We start from the raw sequence: 23,995 nt of genomic DNA, 5'->3' as shown, positions 1-23,995 counted from the left end.
CACTGCGCTCTTAACTGAATCCACATCTGAGCAGTTGAATGTTTTGCTGGGTTTGCTGCATCCCCTCTCAGAGCCTGAGAATAAAGCACTGAGGATGCACTCTTAACCTGGTTGACTTTGGTTGGCTCTTTGCCTTATTATGAGCTGGCCTGAGCAATCCTAATCCTAGTTCCCACAGAAAGCATCCTCTTTCTTATCAAGTCTCATTTGGTGTGAACGGCCCCTACAGCAGTTTTTTTTAGCAGTTACACCAATGTTTCTTTATCAGTGCATTCCTTGTTAATGCCTAGCTTTTTTTTAAACATCATAGTAGTTGCGGCACCTACTAGCAAACTGCACCTTTAAGATTAGCTGAGAGATACTAAGAGGGATAACTGTGACCTCCCATATCTTCCACTGTTTGAATTCCTGCTGAGGTTATTAGATTTGCAGTCAACATATAATAACAATTTACAAGTCAACTTACCATCAAATGTAGAGGGAATACAGAAATTACTGTTCCCAGCAATCTAAACTGATTAAACTATTGATTTTCTATAAATAGAAGATGAAAATGTAGTTTATAAATAGTTGGTATTATGTGAAGTGTTTAATTTCTACACCACAATCAGCATCAAACGGAATTGCAAAAATAATAATAGTTTTCAAATGTTTTCTTAAACACTGCAACCACCTCTTCCGCCCGTCCTGGTATTCCATTGTTCAAACAAAAATGTAGTCCCACCCAAAACTCATGCCATTAGTTGAGCCAGACGTTGACATGTCAGACTCAGTCAAACAGAGAACTGTTTTGAAAGTCAACCTACGAATGGCTTACTTAAATCCGTCTCTATACATTAAACTGGGATACTGTATGAGGAAGTATTGTACAATCGAAAAATGACACAGTTCACCTTTAAAGACCCCATGAAATGACAGGAGGGGCACAGTTTTTGTATCTGTATTGACATATTTCCTATTGAAACAGGAAACTGGATATTGAAGGACCCTTCCCTGATTTTAAATAGCTATTTGCATTTAGTTACATCACATCCATGAACCATGATTTGCAACTTGCTATTACTAGTTGGTGGCAGGTGATATTAGAGGGAGGGACATTCTCATTATAGAAAGCACTTTATTGGACAACTATTTTGATTTGCCTAGAAGTGTATTGTGTTCCCTGGGGCAGGACGCAATAAAGAAATGGGAGATGTGCTCCCCACACAATGATTAGACCAAAAACCCCATAAATCTAATTGGAAGTAGAGATTTTAAAGATGTAAAATGAGCAGCAGGTATTTTGCTTCAGGGTGACCCCTGGCCCAAAATAATAAACAAAACCGCTTCAAAAGAGAAAATAGCTAACTAACTAACATGAATCATCATTATTTTTGGTTCATTCAGAAGAGAAATAATGTACATTTTAAAGGAATATTCTGGGTTAAATACAAGTTAAGCTCAATCGGCAGCATTTCTGCATTTCTGAACAATATTGATTACCACAAAAATTTATTTTTTGAACATTAAAATACTCACTGTTTCAAAAGTATAGCCACAAGACGTGAACAATATGTCTGTAAACAGCATTTATGTGTGATAAAATCACTTACTAACCTTTTCTGTGTAAAGTTATAGCCAATTTTACAACTTTGTTGCCATGACGATGTAAAGTCAACAAACTCTAAAACGACTGTAAAAATGACAATTTAATTAACTTTACAGCTCAAATAATACACAAGTTTTAACAGAAGAATTAATGTAAGTGCTTTTATAAAATTATAAGCTTCACATTTCTGTATTTAAACTCTCCAAAAATTGGCCCCATTCATTTTCATTGTCTCCATTCAATTCTATTGTAAGTGCCTCACTGTAACCTCGATTTTTGCTTTTTTAAAGAAAACGACGGACAATTCGAAATACATTTTTGTGGTAATCAACATTATGCCACAAATGCTGTTGATTGAGCTTAACTGGTATTGTACCCGGAATAGTATTTTTAGGGTGCTTTCACACTGGCAGTTTAGTTCGAAACACAGCACGGTTCGCATGAAAAATTGGTAAAGTGAAAGCTGTCATGCGGCTCGGGGAGCGCACCGCGGTACCGAACCCGAGACTACCTGTAGGAGGTGGTCTGAGTTCAGTTGCAATGGAACTGTAGTGCGATTTGCGTGAATTTGAAAGCAACACGGACTCTGGAGCACACTCGTTCAGGAAGTAAAGTAACCTGTGCATGCGTTTTAGCCGATGACGACATCTATCTATCTATCTATACACCTTATAAATACTATATATAAATATTATTATAGGTTATAAATATAGGGTATAATAGGAGATGACAGTGGCGATAACTTCATCTTGGACATGAGCGTGAGTTAGCATACAGTGTAAACAAAGATGCAAATGAATTCCTTGCAATTATGTCTCCTCAAAAAACGCAGTTTGCGAGCAGCAGCAAGCCGCCTTCCCCTGGACATCTGTTGAGTTACACCATGAAGCGCACATATACACTGTTGTCGTTCACTCTGCTGTGCATAATGGCACCAAAATAACAAAAAACAAAAAGTATGATGAGTCGCGTTGTGTTCTCCATGCCTGTTTGTGATGACGTAAGATGAACGCAAATGGACCGGGGTTTAATAGAATCAAGTGAGTGTGAAACCAGACCAAAGCTGCGGGGGGCACCGGGAACAATCGCACTCGGAATCGGACCGCAGCAAACGTGCCCAGTGTGAAAGCCCCTTAAATGTGTTTATCTGCTACATATTAGTTTAGTCAACTCTTAAGAGCACACTAGCATACATATGACTTCAAAGCTATCAGACATGGACTATAAGCCAGAAAAATCCAATTTCATGGGGTCTTTAACTACAAGTGACTGTGCATAATTACATTTTAACAACATTTGCCTTTGCCAAGGATCACTTATCAATAAACATCCATATCCAGCAATGGCTACGTTTACATGCACCCTCATAATGTGATTACAATGTGATTAAGGCAATACTGTGATTAAACTGTTGCTTATGTAAACAGAACATTGCGATTGTTTTATTGCGATTATGCAGTAATCAGAGTATTGGTGTAGGCTACATGTAAACATAGCCAATGTGTCAGCAGGAGACAGATCTTTAAAGGGAAAGTTAGATTCAGTGAGTTATTTTGATGGTGATGTGAGAATGAGGGGTGGCCGTGTTGAACCCTGTATTAGTGGGAGTGAGGGTGCTCTCATTCTCACCTTTTCCAGATTGCAGCTTCTCCAGACTGCTGGAGCCTCCACTGGGATCTGCCTTGCTATCCATCTCCATCACTGCTATCTCACTGCTGTGTGGGAGTCAACTACAACTTTAGCTAACTTTGTTCATAACCAGACAACATCTATGAATCTTAAATGAGAGAGAGTGAGAAAGAAAGAAAGAAGGAAAGGAAGGCTGCTATATAAAGACTACAATATGATTCAAATTTCTGTAAGCACAGACCGATTGCAGCAGCAAAACCTTCGACCTACTGTCACCAAATTCCCAGTGTGATCAGTGTTATATTAACAAATGTTCTGTTTTTCTGATGCATCCTACAAACCCATTGGAAATTCCTAACGGAAATGATGGTGACTGAAGCGGCGTCACACAAACCGATTTTTCCAGTGATTTTCAGGTGTGAGTTTCATTAACATAATCGCTGGCCAGTAGGTGAGAGACGGAGCACGCGTTAGCGTCTGTCAGTGGGAGGTCATTAAAGACTTGACTGTCGGGACTCCCTGCTGAGTTAATGGTTCAAGCAACAGAAAAAAGTATCAAACATGACAGAAAAAAATAGTTCTGTCGCCGAGGCGGTCACTTGTGTTCTCTTCAAGTGACCAATGAGCTTCTTCTTTTACTGAAGAACTGACAAGACGTCAAGCTTATCTGAACGTTTTCATTGCACTCAGCTGCATATCGTCAAAAACGCTGGTTGTTATCCATTGTGATTCTTTCACCAAGCGTTCTTCAATAAAATGACATCAGAAAGCAGAGTCTGTTTTTACTGAACGTAATTTCTTTACTCACTGAAAGCTGCTTTATGGACATATGCGTTCTACGGCAAGCCTTGAGGGAATAAATACGCAATCACACTTTCATAAAGTCAAGTTACTCCATGAATCTCATCCTCAATCACTCTATCACAATTGTTTGTGCTCAAGCGGTACTCCTGTACATCATCCTGTTGCTTTTTCGGCGAGCTCCACATGACTCCGAATCAGAGAGAGAGAGTTGCGGTGAGTCGGTATGTTTGTCACCACTCCACAATTCTTAATCCGCAAGTGTGCCATACCTCCGACTGAAGAGAGCGAGATCTCAGCAAAACAGTCTGCAAGTGTGACACCCTAAGCCAAAATCGAGTTGTTTGGAGTCTGGTAGTGTGACACTGACTTTAGCCTTTCAAGCTGGCCTTGTGTTTACAAGTTTACATGTTAGTGCTGCTAATCAGCATGTCATAAGAAGATTGCAAACTCCATGATACATTTCTTGCTATATTAATCAAGATAATGTTATCACAGTGGTTATCAGAGCTTGATTTAGCTAATTAGCTAAAACTAAAGGTTTTGGGGGGTCTGGGTGTTTATTCTGTAGTTATATATATAGCTACGCTACCCAAATTTATTTTATTTATTTTATGGAACACCAAAAGGTGATGTTAGGCAGAATGTTAGCCTCAGTCACCATTCACTTTCATTACATCTTTTTGATTTACAGTGAAAGTAAATGGTAATTGAGGCTGTCATCCTGCCTAAGATTTCCTTTTGTGTTGCAGGTAAGAAAGAATATCATATTGGTTTGGAACAACATGACAGTGAGTAAATGATGACAGAATTTTCATTTTTGGGTGAACTATCCCTTTAAATATGGAGAATCTAGTATATCTGAGGTCTTGTGTTTTATATGATGAGAAAGCCTACTGTACATCCTCTAAAAATTGTACCACTGTTAAGATTTGGAGCAAAGGAACTAATGAACACAGTCTGGTATCTGTTATCACGTGAACAGGACACATATCGTCAAAGATTATGTTCATTGTATCAATCTCCTATTTCTTTTTCCTCCCATGTCTCACTCGGTGTCCATTACAAAGCACTTAGGGTAGATTCAAAAGATAAATTAAAAATGCAGCTGTTGCAGCTCTTGTAAGGAAGCTTTTTTGCAATGAACTCAGTTGAACTACAAACAAAAGAAGAAAATGACTTGCTCCACATATTGAGTGTGAAGATGCGAAATTACAATTAATGTCAATTTGGTTGCCATGGATAAAAATTGACATTCATATTTTTACACAGGTGACCTTGAGGCTTTGAAGAAGAAGAATTTCACCATGAAGGAGGGTGTGGACTACAGGGTGAAAATACACTTCAAGGTAAAAATAAGATTTCAGACACCTATCAAGTTGGAATAAAACAGGTGGTGATCATGGTTATTCTATTTTATTTTGAGGTCGAAGAATGGTGTTTTGTTCAGGGGTTTATTTTAGATTCTGTCATATTGTGAGTATAAAGACATTTTTTTTCTTTTTTAACAATAACATTTCAATGCACTTGAATCACCTGAGATCCCACACAGGGGCATCATGCACCTATTTATTTATTTATTTATCTATCCATTTTGAGGGGGCGCAAGTGGCAGTCCTGGCATTTAAGACTTGGCAAAGCAGGAAAAATGTTTATATAAGTATAAGATGTAGAAATCTAGTGGTACGGTTTTCATATCGAATGCAAGGGGACCTGTGTTCAAGTCCTGACCTAATTACTTTTATTTTACATTTTTGAAAATAACTCTTTTTGTGTTCCACGGAGAAAAAGTCAAACAAGTTTGGAGCAATTTGAGGGTGGATAGATGATGAATTTTCAAGTTTTAAGCACAAGATCAACTGCAACTGGATTTGAATGACCAAATTTAGATATGTGAATGGTGATTCAGCCACAGAATTTTTTTTTTTTTTTTTTGCATAATTATTATGCAACTTAATTATCAAAGATAAATACTTTTCGTTGAGAGTTGCATTGAAAATCCACTTGGCTCAAAAATCTGATGGGGCACACTTCTGATTCCAAGCCTCATAGCTGCTGTTGTTAGATACTATAAAATCAATGGGTAAAAGTGGATTGAATGTTTATTTCCTGTCAAGACTCTTAGTTCCCATGGGTCAGTAACTCTATAAAGAACATGTAGAAATACACAGAGACATTCTTTCCCAGGCAAAATTTTTCTAAAAATAACATACTTACAATATGTGTAAACAATTTCTGGTACAAAAAACAAGCAGAAAATGGGTTTGTGTATATTTTCACTGTTCCAAAAAAATGGTTGGTATTGATATTTTTGAACATTTATGACCTTTAAATCACTTTAACCCAGAAACACATTTGGGACTCTTTTTCATGAGTGAGCTAGGCGCAACGCAACACGCAAAGACTGTGCGCAATGTCTTATCTCATTTTTGTGATAGTGCTAATTCTAACAGTGGTGGAAAGAGTTCTGATTTTTTTTACTCAAGTAAAAGTACTGCTACTGAAGAAATAATTCACTTGAGTACAAGTAGAAGTACTGAGAAATATAATGACTCAAGTAAGAAGTTTTTGCCAAAAAACTACTCAAGTAATAAGTTACAAGTTACTTTATGAAAATTATATTATACGTATATAGTATACAGTATACGCTTCCATTTTTAGAACACAAAGACATTTTTGTTCTTGAAAGAAATTGATGCTTCCTTTCACCAAGGATGCATTAAATTGATCAAAAATACTGCCAAAATCATTAATTGCAAATTATTATTACTTTTGAAGTAATTGTTTTAAGTGGTATTTATTAAATTTTTCTTTACCTGTGATGGAAAACATGTACTGTGTCACCTATTCCTTACAAAAGCATTCTAATGTGCTAATTTGGTACTCAAGAAAATGTTCTTATTATTAGAAAAATTGAAAATGGTTGTGCTAACATGCATAAATCACAATACAGTAATTTTGTCCCCATTTGCTGAGGTACTGAGTTCTTACAAGTTGCTTTACACTTGCAAGTCAAATTTTGGTTTTAAAAATAGTAAAAAAGAAACACATTTCTCCTGAAATACTATTTTCTCCTAAAGTCTATTGTTTTAGAGAGATGAAGGCTGTTCCGCATTACTGTTTCGAAAAAATTATCTCCAACCAGGATAGAGAGGGAAGTGGACGGCCAGATGCACAACAAAAAGACAAGTAAATCACAGTCTCTAGTTTGAAAAACAGACTCCTCACAGGTCCTAAACTACTTCTTCTAAATGCCAAAGACTTGCATCGCTGCAAGAGGATTCTTGGACAAACAGAACATTTTAAGAATACAACATTTGTTTGAATATAAATAGCCATTTGTAACATTCTAAATGTCCCTAAATCGTCTATAAACTACATAATGTGCATAGTGACTAAAACACATTCCTATTTCAGGTTTATTCTCATTCACGTATGTCCAAGTATTTTGGCTATTAAGTTAACATACTGTATAAAACTAGTATAATGCAATATCATAGATGAGGAAATGTATCCTCTATGATATTGCAGCAATTATCCAGATATGGAATGAGATTATTAAGCAAACTGTTATCAACTCCTACATGCCAGCTGAATAAAATAAGTAAAAATAAACATTTCACACAGTGTTTAGTGAGAGATATGATTGATTCAAACACTAAAAGTGGTTCTTCTGTATATGTATTATTGTATTACAGTTGTAATAATAAAGTCTTAATTAACATTTTAGTTATTTAACATATTGAGATATTATTATTAAGTAAATTGTAGCATTTGGTTACATTATGTTTTTTGATTTCTCATACCTTCTTTGTATAACATTCAACCCTTGCGCACTTTTGGCCTCTAGTTACTGTGAGCGAGAGTTTTACCCGCTAGGACAGTTTATTTTAAACAAGAGGGGCGAATGGTTTAATGCGGGAGTACAATGCCGAACTGATGCGGATTGATAGAAGCTGAGAGCCCGTCTGTGCGTGCGATGGTGTGAGGAACCGGATGGTGGGGAAAAAAATAATGTTCAGTGAAAAGTCAAAAGAAGATCGCAGTGTATGTTATTGTAACTATATCAAATATTATTAATAAAACACAGGAACTCATTGCGTGGGCATTTTTTGCCCCCATATTTTGAAATTCGGGGATATTTTTGTTAATTTCAGTGGCATTTTTGCCCCTAGTCCCCGTTAATTTCCGATACTATTGCATTGTATCTTTCTAAGGTTTTTAAAAAGTTTGTTTTAGACATATAGTAGCAAGTAAACAAGATATACCCACATATATATCAAACTAAATTGTGTTAATGTTTGACACAGTTAAAACATTGCCTACCTTAAAAACAAGTGAAGTTTGATCAGTGGTTAAACATGTTCATACGGTTCCCTCTTACCTGAATGAACTGCTCCGTTCCAGAATAAAATGAAATATGCAGAAAATCACTGTATTACAGTTCTTGTATAGTGACAGGGCAGAACGTCTTTGAGAAGCTTGAGAAGAGAGGACACCGGTGGCAGTTTATGCAAGCTGCTGTGCTCATGACGCTGTGCCCTGCGGGCTTCCGTCCTGTCGCGCACAGCGTGTTTTAGCTTATAAACAGATTTAGCTCTTATAACTTGCCGATTTCTTCATCCCAAAAATTAAGAAATATTATGCATTTTTTTGTACTTTGTAATTGTGGTGAAAAATAACTGTAGCGAAGTTGAATACTTCACTTTTAATCAACTCATGTAAAAGTACTATTATTTATTTATACTTGAAAAAGTAGAAAAATGTACTCAAGTACTGTAATGAGAGTAGTTGTAATTCGTTACTTTCCACCTCTGAATTCTCAGCACAATTTTTGTGCCAGTACAAAGTGCTAGTGGGCATGGGTGGGAGTGTTTGCACTACCTGTGTGTGTATGCGTGCAAACTGTGGGTCTATTGTATGTAAATGAATTGGCGCAAAGCACAATTTACTATATTCCTGAGAAAGATGTTTTAGAAGCACGTCTAGTCGAAAGCATGCGCAAAGTCAAAACTCAGTTTTTGCATTTGCAGTTTGGAGATTCCACCAGCAGGTGGTTTTAAGTTCATGTCCAAACTCTGAAAATATAGCAGAACATCAAATTATTAAAAGTCGTTTTATGATTTTTTTTCTCTTTTTTTTTTAGATTTGGGTTTAACTTTCTAGAGGTTTTTTTCCAATTGTTATTATTATGTTTATGCTGTTTACAGTTGTATTTATGATCTAATTTATATTGGTATTTTATAACTGTTGTCGTTGTGATTTTTAAATCACTGCAAAAGGGACTGGTGGGAAAAGTTGAAGGTAAAATGTTCAGATTTGGTATGATTATTTGACCACTTCATTACATTGATTTTATTTTCATTTAGTTTAAAGTGTAATTTGAATTTAGTTTTTTTTGTTTGAATACATGAATGAATTTTTTCAAAATCAAAATCGACCAATAGAGGTGAAGTGCGTTCCAATACAATCACTGTTAATACTAGCCATGATTTGTGTCCATTCTCTATAATTTAACTGAGCTTCCATCCAAATCCTGATGAGAACCATATTTTCCATGCGTGTAAGGATATGCCTAATATTCAACAAAGACACAGTCATGCAGTTAATGCACAAAAAGAACATAAGTCCATATTTCTATTCTTCTAATTCATATTCAGCCCATTTGCACTACCAGCTTCTTATTAATGAGCTGTATTTGTTTATATTACTGGTGCTTGAAGGAATAAACTACATACAGTATACAGTATAGGACACAGACGGTGCAATAACCAGAGAAGAGCCTCCGGATTAAAATGCACTTGACCCAGCCCATTTGCACGTTGTGCAAGCAATTTCGCCAAACACACTTGCGCCTAGACTGAGCGCATGCTTGGACAAAAATACCAAAACTTCATGGCCATGCCCATTGACTTTGCGCGTATGATTTAAAGCATAGCACTGCGCTCTTAAAATAGGGCTCTTGGAGTTTTATCCACTTAAAGGGATAGTTCACCCAAAAATGAAATTTCTCTCATAATTTACTCACCCTCATGCCATTCCAGATGTTACTTTCTTTCTTCTGCTGAACACAAATGAAGATTTTAGAAGAATATTTCAGATATGTTGGTCCTCTTAATGCAAGTGAATGGTGGCCAAAATTTTGAATTTCCAAAATGTTCATAAAGGCAGCATGAAAGTAATCCATATGACTCCAGTGGTTAAATCCCTGTCTTCAGTAGCGATATAATAGGTGTGTGTGAGAAACAGATCAATATTTAAGTCCCTTTTTTTTTTTTACCATAAATCTCCCTATTACCTATCTCACACCTATCATATCGCTTCTGAACATATAGATTTATCCACTGGAGTTGAATGGATGCTGCCTTTGTGTGCATTTTGGAGCTTCAAAGTTTTAGTACACTTGCATTGAATGAACAAACAGAGCAGAAATTTACTTCTAAAAATCTTAATTTGCGTTCAGCAGAAGAAAGTAAGTCATACACATCTGGGATGGCATGAGGGTGAGTAAATGATGACAGAATTTTCATTTTTCGGTGAACTATTCCTTTATGTGAAATGATATAATTATTATGTTTGTACTCTAAACTGTTAGTGATATATAATGTAGACTGAATCTTTTTATTTTTATTTTAGTGCAGATAACTATAAATGTGTTTCTGGGTCAAAGTGACTCAAAATGATGGAGCACGTAACATTTAATTTTGCCTTTATTTAAATGTAACAACTACAACCACTCTATTTAATTGTCAATCAGGCATGACCAGATCATATACCTGCAAACAGCTGTATTAAAATCCAGAACAGAGATCATCTCCAAACGCTAATGTAGTTAATGCCTAAAGTACTAAAATAATGTAGAGAATGACTTCTGTGGAGCCTTATGGAAATTCTGTAAAGGGGACTCTGGTGTGAAGTGCATTGCTAAAGGGATCAAACAGGACCTCTGGTGGTGATTCTATGCTATAACAGGTTGAAATGCCTGAGAATTAAAATGACATATTAAATTAATAATATTTATTCAAATTCATCCCATCTGTTTCCATTAGGTTAACAGAGACATTGTGTCTGGACTGAAGTATGTGCATCTGACCTACAGGAAAGGACTGAGAGGTAAGTGCATAGTTGTCTGGAATTTAAATGTTGGCCCTGGTGCTGGATTGCCAGAGTCAAGGGTTTATGGATATCTTTATTCACAGCTTTAATGGAAAATAAATTTTTGGGCAGTGGTAGCTCAGCGGTTAAGGCTCTGGGTTACTGATCAGAAGGTGGGGGGTTCAAGCCCCAGCACTGCTGAGATGCCACTGTTGGGCCCTTGAGCAAGGCCCTTGACCCTATCTGCTCCAGGGGCGCTGTATCATGGCTGACCCTGCACTCTGACCCCAGCCTAGCTGGGATATGTGAAAATTAGAATTTCACTGTATATGTGCAAATGTATAATGTGTGATAAATAAAGAAAATTATTAATTAATTAATTTATTTATTTATTAAATTAATTAATTAATTATTATTATTATGTGTGCGATCTAAAAATCAGAGGTTCTCAACAGGTCGTGACTCAAACATGAGTCGCTGGTCTGTTCTGATAGCATTGTGATGCCAAATGCAAATAATAAAATCCGACTAACCAACTGCATAGTTATAATAGCAAAATAAATAGGCTTATCATTGTTTAAAGGGGAGAACAAACAGCTGACATGAAAGGCTGTGCATTCATTCAAACTACGTTATTTTGGTGCAAATGTATTGCCACTTGGTAGAAGCCAGACAAATAGGCAAATGACAACATGGACAAGTTGCATGACATGCCCTCATCCTCGAAAATCATGAGCAAAACTATACAAGGTAAAAGAAAGCATGACCCAGAACACTTTAAATACAGGTTCACTTGCAACAAGGATAAACATGGTGTGTCGACCACACTTTGTTTTATGTGATGAAATATTGGCTGACGAGTGCATGAAACCATCCAAATTTAAGGGACTTTTAGAAACCAAACTCTCAAACTATGAAGACAAACCTATGACAGATTAATTGCATATTGTGGGCCTACAGTATGCAGTTCATGGTAATATAAATACATTTTAGTATTTGATTTTAAGGATTTCTTTTTTTTTTACTTTTGTATGTTAAACAATTTTGGTGCTATGTTGGGTCGGCAATTGGTTTTTAATATAAAATCTGCATTCAAAAGCAAAACCAGTTGGAAACACTGATCTAAATCAACATTTTCAAATCCATGTTTGTAGTAGTATCGGGCAAATGTATGTTTTATGTATCAGTTCTAGCATGTTGTACAGTAGTGTGCACCCTCAGTAGCTTGCAGTCATGTTCATTCATATTTCATGCATTAAGCAAAATCTTTACACACACATGGACTCGAGAAAACCCAGCTGATGTAACGTGTTTCGTTGTCTCTTTGTCTGCAGTGGACAAGGCCGTTTACATGGTGGGCAGCTATGGTCCGAGAGCTGAGGAGCATGAGTTCATGACTCCAGTGGAGGAGGCCCCGAAGGGCATGATCGTCCGGGGAAGCTACCACATCAAATCCTACTTCACAGATGATGACAAGACAGACCACCTGTCCTGGGAGTGGAACCTGCATATTAAGAAAGACTGGGACAGTACAGAGTAAAGAGGCTCTTCCTCTTTCTCCCTCTCCCAGATACATAGCAACATACTCATACATTTATGACAGGAGACTTAGGCTAGATTGTGACCGGAGTTGGCTTTGCAATTGATTAATTAATATTTAATCAAATAAAAAATTAAAAAATGCTGAAGATTTTCTTACAGTTTAGGCATATCAGTCAATGGTGAGGACACAGTGACTGGCAGGGTTTTAGAAGTGTCTTAGTACCTTGTATGTAACAACTGTATAACTAACAGATGAAATTCCTCATGCCTGTACTCTCAGGTTAGTGTACACTGTAAATGTAAATATTACAATGTCTGTATTCTTGCAATGCATCTAAAGTTCTTTACACAGCCCAAGACCAGTGCATGCTCGATTGTTAAGCCATTGTGTCTGCAATGGCTAATTTAATGTATTGATGAATTAATCAGCCTGCTGTTAATGCAGATATGTGGAAGTGGTTTGTACTAAGTGTTGCTTGTATTCCTAAGCATTACAAATCATCAGTGGAGCCCATAGTCAAACACCTCCTCATACACTGAACTTTAAGATCTCTGTTCATCTCTGTCCAGGTTTCTGTAACTGTGCCTTCCTTTTAGCTTTGATATTTGATTTTCTCTGACATTCTAAATTCCAAAATAAATACATTTTATTGTTTATATGCTTGCTCATACTGTTATCTGACAATTTCATGCATATTTTAATTTCTCTTGAATTACTTTATTACTGTGCTACCATATTCAGAATATGATCTATATAGAAATATTAAAATAGGTAGTATAGAATATTCTGAATATTCATCTGTGGAAATTAATGGATGTTTCTACAGAATAACATTCCTTTAAGAAAGTGGATAAAATGCTACAGGAATTGTATAATTTGCATGTGCATTGGTATGTAATGCTTTATGAGGGAGACAAATGATAAATCAATGTAAACTGTGAGCTTTTTAGCAATATGAATAAGTAAAAGAGAGAGCACACATAAATGTAGCTAAGTGCTTGTTTGTGAGTTATCAATTTTTGATAAGTGTGACTCCACAGTCAAAGGATAAGATGTATTGGATCTTATTCAAATGAATCGTTAATCATATTTTAAAATATTCCCACATGATGTATATTTTTCTCCTATTCATATTGTGACTGATAATGCAAGTGTCATCATAATTAGATGTTGTTATTTGAGTAGACATCAGTCTGTGTATTGCATGATGCTACATTTTTAAAGATGTTAATTAGGGAGTTCATTGTGATGTAAGGGGTGCTACAGTAAGCAGGAGTGATTAATTTTGTCAGGGCATTTTCTCAGCTGAATAAATAATTTACTTCAGTAGATTCTATAGCTTCTGAATTGTCTAACCTTTTCATCCTGTATTTTTAATAAAGATTGGCCTGTCGTTATTTGTATATTTTGTTTCAATTTTTTGTTCATGATCCAGAGTAATTAACTTGTGTATGCAAAATTTACATCAAGTACACTCAAAGTTTTATGCACAATAATACAACATACGTAGCCTAACAGTAATGGCTGGAAAATAAATGCTATTTCTGCAAGCTCCAAAGGAAATTGAAATTAAATTAGGTAACAGGGAAAAGGGACAAATTTATTTATTAGCTGTTTTACTAACAGATGATAAACCATATTTGTATAAAATAGACTACACACATGCATGTTTTATCACTTAATTATTATTATTTTTCTTTTCTGGAGAACTTCATAAGAACTGCAATATACACTCATGAGCAATTTATTAGGAACACTATGGTCCTAATAAGATGCCGACGTGGTCTTTGGCGGTTTTAGCCCATCCACCTCAAGGTTCGACATGTGCATTCTAAGATGATATTCAATTGTACAGAGCGGTTATCTGAGTAACCGTAGACTTTGTCAGTTTGAACCAGTCTGGCCATTCTCCATTGACCTCTGTCATCAAGAAGATGTTTTTTTGTTTTTTTCTTTGGCACCATACTGAGTTAATTGATGTTGTGCGTGAAAATCCCAGGAGATCAGCAGTTACAGAAATACTCAAACCAGCCCATCTGGCACCAACAATCATGCCACAGTCCAAATCACTGAGATCACATTTTTCCCCATTCTGATGGTTGATGTGAACATTAACTGAAGCTCCTGACCCGTATCTGAATGATTTTATGCACCACACTGCTTCCACAAGATTGGCTGATTAGATAATCACATGAATAAGTAGGTGTACAGGTATACCTAATAAAGTGCTCAGTGAGTGTACAGGGGAAAGAATCAAACAACAACAAAAAAAGACTTGACCATAGTGTGGTAAAAAATAAATACAGCTATGTAATTTATATATATATATATATATATATATATATATATATATATATATATATATATATATATATAGGCTTTAACAAATATAAATAATATTTAGAATTTCAACCTAGTTAAAATAAATTATAATCAGAGTATAAATTTAAGCGATTATACTTATCAGACTAATGTGAGACTTTCAATAAAAAAAAATAAAAAAAACACTTTTGTTTTTCTGGCTAAAGAATCGACAAATTTGTTCTAATATATTATCGAAATAGTTACACTGAAAACAACAACAACAACAGCATGGTTATTGCTTTCCATGATGAAAATAAGTTTCGCACAACTTGACGCTGACGAACGAAACGTGCCCAATCACAATGAACGCCAATACGTACGCTTTGATGATTGGCTCTCGGAATGATTGACGTACTCATTAACCACACGATGTCACTGCACGCAAAAGAGGTGAAGTGAAGTTTACATATAGCAATATAGCATTACCGCTCCAGTTGGCAAAATGTGTTCTGTATTAAGGCACGCTACTAAATTCACTTCCTCTGGTAGGTGTGACTTGCCGTATCAGAAATGTAACATCGAAAACACGTTTTCGACTGCTTTTGTACTTTGCAGTGGTATGTATTAGTATCCATAAAGGAATTAGAACAGAGGTCAGCGGACGAAGTAGTGAAAGGTTTCCTGTAGTCCTGTAGACTCATTCTTGAATCTTCTTAAATCAATCAGTATTACTTTACAGTTGGCAGATTCTCACAATTTGTCCTCTACACCTCTTACAGGTAGTGGAAGTAAAATGTTAGCACCATGTCCTTCGATGAGGGCAGAGTTTTCACCCAAGGAAATATAACACTGAATGTGATGTAGTGTAGTACATGGTTAAATAGGTGTGTAATCCACTGGGCAAATAAATGCACTGCACTAGTATCTTGGCTTAAAGTTATTTATTTATTATTATTATTTTAAATAATAGCCATTTCTCTTTCAGGATTCTTATCGCTGTTGTCTGGAAACTGCAACCATGGGAGAACCTTTGCTTTGCCATTCTTTGTGTCTAAAAATAGATTTTCGTCATCTTCACTAATTAAAGTGGACCTGGACAGTAGTAATGGTAAGAATATATCATGTGCATTGAATGATGGTTTTATCGCATTGAATGTTACTTGTATTGTTCATTACTCAAAAATAATTTTCCTGCTAAACTAATGGTGTGTCAAATTTTTTTCTAAGGTGCTGCTGTAATGCACTTCCAGAGCCCTCCAGTCAACAGTCTCAGTCTGGACTTTCTGACTGAGTTTGCCATTAGTTTAGAAAAACTTGAGCTGGACAGAAGCTGCAGGGGTGTGATCATAACTTCTGTAAGTGGCCAGAAACATATGAAGCATGAAACATGCATTAAGGTGGTTAAATATGTCCAGTTTAGTAAGTATCTAACATTTTATTGACTGTACTTTTTATGTGTTAGGCCCAGCCAAAGGTGTTCTCTGCTGGTCTAGATATTCTGGAAATGTATCAGAAGAGCCCAGAGCACTGTGCAGAATTCTGGAAGGCTGTACAAGAAATGTGGCTAAAACTTTATGGATCCAACAAGGTCACCATTGCTGCTATCAATGTGAGTGTAACTGCAGATTCTATTTTATAATAATAATAATGTTCAAGATTAGTGGAGACCAAATATAAAACTTTAAGAAATTGCCATTGAAAAATCCCATACTGGTCGACCACTAATCATCACATGTGTGGTGGTTACGACCCTATTTAAAGGTAAAATGAATCAATGAATGATGTAATTGTTGTGCTTTTAGGGCTCCAGTCCTGCAGGTGGCTGTTTGTTGGCCATGTGTTGCGACTACAGGATAATGGCCGATAACCCTCGTTATAGCATCGGCCTCAATGAAACGCAGCTTGGTATTGTAGCACCATTTTGGTGAGTAATGCAGATGTTCCTGTATTTGGAACAGCTGTATGGTAGCTTTAGGGCAGTGGTAGCTCAGTGGTTAAGGCTCTGGGTTACTGATCAGAAGGTCGGGGGTTCAAGCCCCAGCACCACCAAGATGCCACTGTTGGGCCCTTGAGCAAGGCCCTTGACCCTATCTGCTCCAGGGGTGCTGTACCATGGCTGACCCTGCACTCTGACCCCAGCCTGGCTGGGATATGTGAAAAAAAAGAAGAATTTCACTGTATATGTGCAAAATGTATAATGTGTGATAAATAAAGAAAATTATGTATGGTAGGATGATTCTGAACAGAGTTTTATGCACCAGGTTTAAGGACACCATGACAAACACTGTGGGACATAGAGAAACCGAGAGGGGTCTTCAGCTCGGTATGTTGTACAGTGCTCCCGAAGCCCTGAAAATTGGCCTGGTGGATCAGCTCGTTTCTGAGGAGAAAGTTCTCAGCACTGCTATTGAGACCATGACCAAATGGTTGGCCATCCCAGGTAAGAACTAGTAGTAAAAACCTACTCCAAAATATGACTTTTCCCAATTAGTTTAAAGTACTGCCTGTTGTTTTATATTTTTTGTACATGAGGGAAATGTACAATGATTTTTTTTGCCCACAGATCATGCCCGTCAGATAAGTAAGTCCATGATGAGAAAACCCACAATAGACAAACTTCTTGCAAACAGAGAAGCCGATACCAGGAACTTTGTCAGTTTTATCACCAAAGACTCCATCCAGAAATCTATTGGCATGTACTTGGAGATGCTGAAGAAGAGGAGGTCTTGAGAAACTGAATGAGTTGAAGTTGCCGAATGTGTGTCATTGTACATCTCATTGTGGTCTCTCTTGTATTAAAAGAGGTTATCAGGATAACTGCAGTGTTTGTAAATAAACTTTTAACCTAATAATGGGATAATGTGAACATTTCTTATAGCAACAGCATGACGTTCAAGCAAGTAAGTTGCTTTTAATTTCTCACCAAAAGTAGGACAGTGTCACATTTTGCCTAATGTTGACAAGTGCTAGCATACTAGGATATACAATACCAGTCAAAAGTGTGGATGCACCTACTCATTCTTAATTATCATCATCATCGTTTTTACAATCCACATTTTAAAATAATAGTTAAGTCATCAAAACTATAACGTAACACAAATGAAAGTGTGCGAATTGTGTAGTGACAAAGAACAGTATTGAAGGACTTCCCTTACATGCTGGGCACTTTTGTGCTGCTTTACCTATACTATTTAGTAAACATTTTGTATTACATTTTAGTTTTATAAAGACATTTATACAAAGGACCACCATTTATAGTTCTCTGCATAACTAATTTTAAGCGTTTTAAAGTATTAAGATCAAAAGACTTTTAAAATCAAAGTAATTCAGTCAAGAGTGTCCAATCATTTAATTGGTGTATCTGCTGTGAGGAAACAACCTTGATCTTTCACAGAAGCTTGACTTCAACTGGAAAGTGATCACTCACTGCCAGGGCCTAGGAAAGAAACATGTTTCAGACTGATGAAACGCTACACAATTACTCCGTTTTCCTTGGAGTTTTCGAAGTTTAATGTTTAGAATAATACCACCAATGAAGCAAAGACTGTCCTTACCCAGCTGTTACTCAATCCCTGGGCTTTCATGAAGTCAAAGACCTGTGCAGATCCAGGGGACACTCCTCTCATCATGTCTGAGGTGGCCACAATCCTTTTATCAAGAATATGAGTCATTAGTTAATGTAGGTTTCCTTTTTCCAACAAAATAGCAAACTTAGTAGACAGGATGTGCTCTAAATCAGGCATTCATTTTGTGATGTCCCACTCACCTATCATAAGGGCAGTTGGTGTTTGTGACAGTTGTGTCTGCACTGTCAGGGATGAGCCAGCTGTAACTTTGGTCAGTACGGAGTCGTATTTTGGACCAGTTCGCATTCGAAACATAGCTACAGCCAGCATTAAAGTCACCCATAAGCATGATGTTCTGAAATAAAATGAAATACCACAAATTCCCTAAATCATACTGTTTGCACCTTATTTAAACAATCTCAGTTATGTTCAAACTTATGTGAATTCTGAACAGCTGTGCGTGAGTTGATGGCAATAGACTAGATCATTCAGGAGAGTATGCCTCGGTGTAAAGTTACGTTTGTGTTCCAACGTTGTCTGGTATCCAAGACGACATCATGCAGAGCATCAATTTCCTGCACAGCGACTTCTGGGGATGTATGCTGGGGAATGAGGGCAAAGTTCTGGACAGCTGTTGAAAAGAGTACAGTAGAGGCTTTACTGCACAGTATATAAAAAAATAAACATTTTCACTTTATATTTGAACAATGCTGTGATTTCCACCAATAGTTTTTTACATGAGTGATTTTTGGCACCCGTTGGTCTTGATGAGGGGGGAAACTTTCGATTTCTGTTGGGTAAATAGTGCATGTGTAGGAGCTGTTAATCTCAGGGAAATTAGAATTGAATATCTATTGAATATCATCTCATTGAATTTAGTCTCGGACGTAAATTGCTGAATGGCGAGTTACTAACTGTATTACTGCTACCATTCTCACAATGGTTTGTGACCTTCACCTGTATTAGAGGAGAACATCACAACAAAGGGTTCTCTGTTGAATGCATCAGTCCCACAGGATTCACATCCATCATCATATTGGAAGTGGTTTGCCACTGATACAGTCTGATGCCTTAAAAGCAAAGAAGTGTAATTATTATTTTGATATGAGTCAAGAGGATACATCTAGTACTTATACTGCTTTACATGACATGTGACCTACAGTACATGTTACCTGTAAATAAAGAGATATTGCTCTTTGTAAGTACTCCTACCCAGGGGCTCACTCACTATGTACCCATATGGAGAGGAACCTCTGATGATAAAAACAGGAATAAACATGAACCTTACATATTTACATTTTTCATTTGCACTCTTAATATGAGGCTTATGGTATCACAGATGTTTGTGTGTTTTTCATTTTCAAAGAAATAAATACTGAACAGCCATATCTAATTGACCAAGTTTACATGCACATCATTGTCCGATTATGTCCATATTATGATTAAGACTTAAAAAAAAAAAAAAAAAGATTTACATGCTTCAAAGCTATTGTGATATTATAATCAGCATAATCTGAAAAATAAAGACATGCATGTTCTTTTCCTGCCATTCTGGAAATATTGGAAATGCTCTTGCCATTTGTTATGATGCACTTTGGTAATTTAATCAGTTTAACTCCGTAGTTCTCACTCATGTCTTTCACAATAATACACAAGCGTGCGATGAATTGCAAAAGGTAGGTCATTTTTTCAATGTTTGTAAAATGTTAGCAAAAGATGTAGTCTCCTCCTTGTTCCAAAAATATGTTTCTTTAATATTGACTTTTCACAACTGTCTGTATCAAATATCTCCCAGAATTGTCTTTATTTTGACATAATTAAATGTTCAGTTATTGATGTTCTGATTAGGGTATTTACAGTACATGTCCCAAAATTCTGACTAAATCATGCATGTACAGATGTCAGGTGTTTGATTCAGATTTCAAGAAACCAGAATATTACCTTAATCTGGTTACGGCAATGAGGTTAATGTGTTTGCATGATGATTTCATAATCAGATTATGTTCAAATTCTGATTAACATTAGAATATTATTGTGCATGTAAATGCAGTCAGTATTTAACTTACCCATTCACACTCTGCATCAGTTTATTAACTGCAGTGAGATCGCTGTCCCTCACCTCTTGGATGAGCACAATGTCATATCGTTGCACGACCTAACGAACACAATGCTATGGTTAACAGAGGAGAGTGTGAAATTGTGATATGCAGCTTATAAGAGTCACTCACTTTGGTAATGATGCCAAGCAAAGTTGCATTTGATGCTTTTGTGTCCCCGAAGGATTTGATGTTAAATGCTCCGATCAGCAAGGAGTTTCCAGTATGCACACATATCAGGAGTAAACCAATTGCAGCAATAATCCTCATTCTAAATACAATATATATATATATATATATATATATATATATATATATATATATATATATATATGAAATATTAAAACATGGATTATTCAAACATTAAGGCCAGCTGTGAATCATATCCTAAGAGAAATATCAGCACTGGTTAAATGCAATTGCAGAAATTCCATTTAATAATTGCAGTTGTTAATGTTACGCCAATATAAGTATGCATTAGGTAGCACTGTATTTTAAGAATTGTCCTATGCAATAAAAGGTAGCTCTACCTGCTGTTGTGTTCTGCCTTTGCTTGTGCCGTGTGAATTGGGAGAATGCCTTTTTGCACCACTGAGAAACCTTTGTACCTAAACAAGTGCCCACTCAAGAAGTCCCTTTCTCAAGGGATACCATGGTCTCACATTTTCTGGTGAGTTTTTAGTTACAAGTACTAAGCAAAGACCTCTCTCTCTCTCTCTCTCTCTCTTTCTCTCTCTCTCTCTCTCTCTCTCTCTCAGTTTTCCTCTGCATGGGAATTTAACAGATGCATGTGTGTGATAACTAAGTAGCTAATCTAACATTAACCAGGTGTTTGGTCTGACATAAGTATTTAAAGAATATTTTTGTAGCTTGCTATTGCAGCTCAATATAGAAGCAGGTTTTGTTTTTGCATGCTGAAGTCCAGAGATGTATCAAGAAAATCTAGCAGACTGAAGATGTTGATCTCTTGTAGTATTATAAACTCCACCATTCTGCACCATATGAGCTTGAACAGGCATCGATATACAGGGCCTAACGTTCACATAAGATACATAAGATATGATATATACACCATAATTGTTACAGCCTATAAGATATAGCCCTACAGTCCAACATACATTCCAGTTTTATGTCTTTGTCGTCTAAAGATTTTGTGTAGAAAACCACTTTGAAGCTCATCTGTTTATCTTTTAAAATGTATTACAGTGTCTACTTTACCCTGTGAGGAGGCTCAGGTCTTCTAATGCAATGCGTATAATAAAGTGCTTTATATGTTTTGAAGCAAGGTTGTTGGGGCGCTGGGATTAGTGCAGGGAAGGATAATGATGTCCAAAATACTGACCATGATGAAACATATCCCATTAATGACATGCACATACACTATATTGCCAAAAGTATTTGCTCACCCATCCAAATAAATGAATTCAGGTGTTCCAATCACTTCCATGGCCACAGGTGTATAAAATGAAGCACCTAGGAATGCAGACTGCTTCTACAAACATTTGTGAAAGAATGGGCCGCTCTCAGGAGCTCAGTGAATTCCAGCGTGGTACTGTGATAGGATGCCACCTGTGCAACAAGTCCAGTCGTGAAATGTCCTCGGTACTAAATATTCCACAGTCAACTGTCAGTGGTATTATAACAAAGTGGAAATGATTGGGAATGACAGCAACTCCGCCACGAAGTGGTAGGCCACGTAAAATGACAGAGCGGGGTCAGCGGATGCTGAGGCACATAGTGCGCAGAGGTCGCCAACTTTCTGCAGAGTCAATCGCTACAGACCTCCAAAGTTCATGTGGCCTTCAGATTAGTGCGTAGAGAGCTTCATGGAATGGGTTTCCATGGCCGAGCAGCTGCATCCAAGCCATACATCACCAAGTGCAATGCAAAGCGTCGGATGCAGTGGTGTAAAGCACGCCGCCACTGGACTCTAGAGCAGTGGAGACGCGTTCTCTGGAGTGACGAATCACGCTTCTCCATCTGGCAATCTGATGGACGAGTCTGGGTTTGGCGGTTGCCAGGAGAACGGTACTTGTCTGACTGCATTGTGCCAACTGTGAAGTTTGGTGGAGGTGATTATGTGATTATGGTGTGGGGTTGTTTTTCAGGAGCTGGGCTTGGCCCCTTAGTTCCAGTGAAAGGAACTCTGAATGCTTCAGCATACCAAGAGATTTTGGACAATTCCAAGCTCCCAACTTTTTGGGAACAGTTTGGGGATGGCCCCTTCCTGTTCCAACATGACTGCGCACCAGTGCACAAAGCAAGGTCCATAAAGACATGTATGAGCGAGTTTGGTGTGGAAGAACTTGACTGGCCTGCACAGAGTCCTGACCTCAACCCGATAGAGCACCTTTGGGATGAATTTGAGCGAAGACTGCGAGCCAGGCCTTCTCGTCCAACATCAGTGTCTGACCTCACAAATGCGCTTCTGGAAGAATGGTCAAAAATTCCCATAAACACACTCCTAAACCTTGTGGAAAGCCTTCCCAGAAGAGTTGAAGCTGTTATAGCTGCAAAGGGTGGGCCGACGTCGTATTAAACCCTATGGGTTAAGAATGGGATGTCACTTAAGTTCATATGCGTCTAAAGGCAGATGAGCGAATACTTTTGGCAATATAGTGTATTTACTAGGAGCACGTTCAGCACAGTGATCCAACTTCGGTGCAACAGGGGGCGCTACGTGTGTGTGCAATTTCGAATACACGTGTGAAATCCATGCCTTGCATACGAAATTAACTTAACTTCTTTGTACTAAATACAACATTTTAATATGCAGTGCCAGTCTGTGTAGGCTAATGAACAGTGTTGATTGTGCCTCTTGCACAAGGATTATGTTTTTATTTAAAATTAAAAATAATAATAAGCTGTTTTCACGTGAGAGTATTGCACATATATTTTAAAACTCGGTAAAAATAGTAAATATTTACTTATGTACCCATTTTTGTTAACTTCGGCTATGTTCGGCTCATTCCGGACAGAAACCGACCGGAAGTGGCTGTCTGGAGTTTGTCGAAGTGCTAGCGGCTATGCTAATGCAATACAGAGCGCAATTTGAGTGTCTGGCTGAATGTGTCATCTTCATCCCGGACACAGATTTACACATTATCGTCAGCATTAAACATTCTCCACGGCAATAAAAGATACGGTCGCATATCCTTCTGTTTATCCAGGCGCTGAAATAAGGCAGGTGAGGAATTATTTAGCGTCTCGCCTAATGTTGCCTGCATGCTAGCTTGTAAACAAATCAAAGGAAATGTGACTGACAGCTTTTTCGATTGTATTATTGCACCGTATTCCCAGGTCATGCTGCTATAGACCTTTTTTAATTGTCATTCTTCAAAATATTATTTTAGTTGGCTCAAACAAAATCTGT

At 37.1% G+C, this 23,995-nt stretch overlaps 4 protein-coding genes across 10 annotated transcripts in view; 3 read left to right on the top strand and 1 right to left on the bottom strand.

Moving 5' to 3' along the window:
- Nucleotides 1–14,059, top strand: part of arhgdig (Rho GDP dissociation inhibitor (GDI) gamma) — a 39,651-nt gene extending 25,592 nt beyond the window's left edge. For all 3 annotated transcript variants that reach the window (XM_051713915.1, XM_051713916.1, XM_051713914.1), the window contains exons 4-6: nt 5,291–5,367; nt 11,068–11,131; nt 12,448–14,059. In XM_051713915.1, the coding sequence (XP_051569875.1) occupies nt 5,291–5,367; nt 11,068–11,131; nt 12,448–12,653 (347 nt within the window). In that variant the 3' untranslated portion in view covers nt 12,654–14,059. The remainder of the gene's footprint in view (nt 1–5,290; nt 5,368–11,067; nt 11,132–12,447) is intronic.
- Nucleotides 14,060–15,390: 1,331 nt separating this feature from the next.
- LOC127450105 (enoyl-CoA delta isomerase 1, mitochondrial-like) lies at nt 15,391–17,829 on the top strand. 2 transcript variants are annotated; one of them, XM_051713899.1, is made up of 7 exons: nt 15,391–15,505; nt 15,946–16,068; nt 16,188–16,315; nt 16,423–16,569; nt 16,763–16,884; nt 17,222–17,400; nt 17,524–17,828. In XM_051713899.1, exons 1-7 carry the CDS (start codon nt 15,463–15,465, stop codon nt 17,688–17,690), a joined length of 909 nt encoding a protein of 302 aa, XP_051569859.1. In that variant the 5' UTR covers nt 15,391–15,462; the 3' UTR covers nt 17,691–17,828. The 2 variants fall into 2 exon arrangements, with proteins under 2 accessions (XP_051569859.1, XP_051569858.1); XM_051713898.1 differs by having other exon boundaries at nt 15,445–15,577; nt 17,524–17,829.
- A 461-nt stretch (nt 17,830–18,290) lies between these two features.
- Nucleotides 18,291–21,343, bottom strand: dnase1 (deoxyribonuclease I). Of its 2 annotated transcripts, XR_007898911.1 has the most exons (10): nt 21,153–21,343; nt 20,755–20,893; nt 20,593–20,681; nt 19,699–19,779; nt 19,484–19,596; nt 19,264–19,316; nt 19,045–19,157; nt 18,727–18,881; nt 18,515–18,608; nt 18,291–18,396 (listed from the first exon to the last, which is right to left on the bottom strand). XR_007898911.1 is itself a non-coding variant. In XM_051713907.1 (9 exons), exons 2-9 carry the CDS (start codon nt 20,890–20,892, stop codon nt 18,349–18,351), a joined length of 831 nt encoding a protein of 276 aa, XP_051569867.1. In that variant the 5' UTR covers nt 20,893; nt 21,153–21,335; the 3' UTR covers nt 18,291–18,348. The 2 variants fall into 2 exon arrangements, 1 of the variants encoding a protein (XP_051569867.1); XM_051713907.1 differs by lacking the exon at nt 19,264–19,316 and having other exon boundaries at nt 21,153–21,335.
- A 2,253-nt stretch (nt 21,344–23,596) lies between these two features.
- Nucleotides 23,597–23,995, top strand: part of LOC127450113 (N-alpha-acetyltransferase 60) — a 436,968-nt gene continuing 436,569 nt past the window's right edge. For 2 of the 3 annotated variants that reach the window (XR_007898912.1, XM_051713912.1), the window contains exon 1: nt 23,598–23,809. The gene's annotated coding sequence lies outside the window, so the exon portion shown is untranslated. Of the gene's footprint in view, nt 23,810–23,995 lie in introns of all 3 variants that reach the window. The other variant, XM_051713913.1, reaches the window with a different exon arrangement.

Source organism: Myxocyprinus asiaticus, chromosome 13 (assembly GCF_019703515.2).
Source record: "Myxocyprinus asiaticus isolate MX2 ecotype Aquarium Trade chromosome 13, UBuf_Myxa_2, whole genome shotgun sequence".
Classification (NCBI taxonomy): Eukaryota; Metazoa; Chordata; class Actinopteri; order Cypriniformes; family Catostomidae; genus Myxocyprinus; species Myxocyprinus asiaticus.
The sequence above is the reverse complement of the archived record's forward strand: the minus strand, read 5'-3'. Positions and strand labels throughout refer to the sequence as shown.

What these genes read in the sequence shown, in the direction of transcription:
- LOC127450105 (XM_051713898.1), top strand. Translation starts at nt 15,463, where the DNA reads ATGTGTTCTGTATTAAGGCACGCTACTAAATTCACTTCCTCTGGTAGG. An exon ending in GGGGTGTGATCATAACTTCT is followed by an intron (nt 16,316 to 16,422) that starts GTAAGTGGCCAG and finishes TTTATGTGTTAG; the next exon opens with GCCCAGCCAAAGGTGTTCTC. An exon ending in CAAATGGTTGGCCATCCCAG is followed by an intron (nt 17,401 to 17,523) that starts GTAAGAACTAGT and finishes TTTTGCCCACAG; the next exon opens with ATCATGCCCGTCAGATAAGT.
- dnase1 (XM_051713907.1), bottom strand. Translation starts at nt 20,892, where the DNA reads ATGAGGATTATTGCTGCAATTGGTTTACTCCTGATATGTGTGCATACT. An exon ending in GACAACGTTGGAACACAAAC is followed by an intron (nt 18,882 to 19,044) that starts GTAACTTTACAC and finishes ATTTTATTTCAG; the next exon opens with AACATCATGCTTATGGGTGA. An exon ending in ACCAACTGCCCTTATGATAG is followed by an intron (nt 18,609 to 18,726) that starts GTGAGTGGGACA and finishes TCTTGATAAAAG; the next exon opens with GATTGTGGCCACCTCAGACA.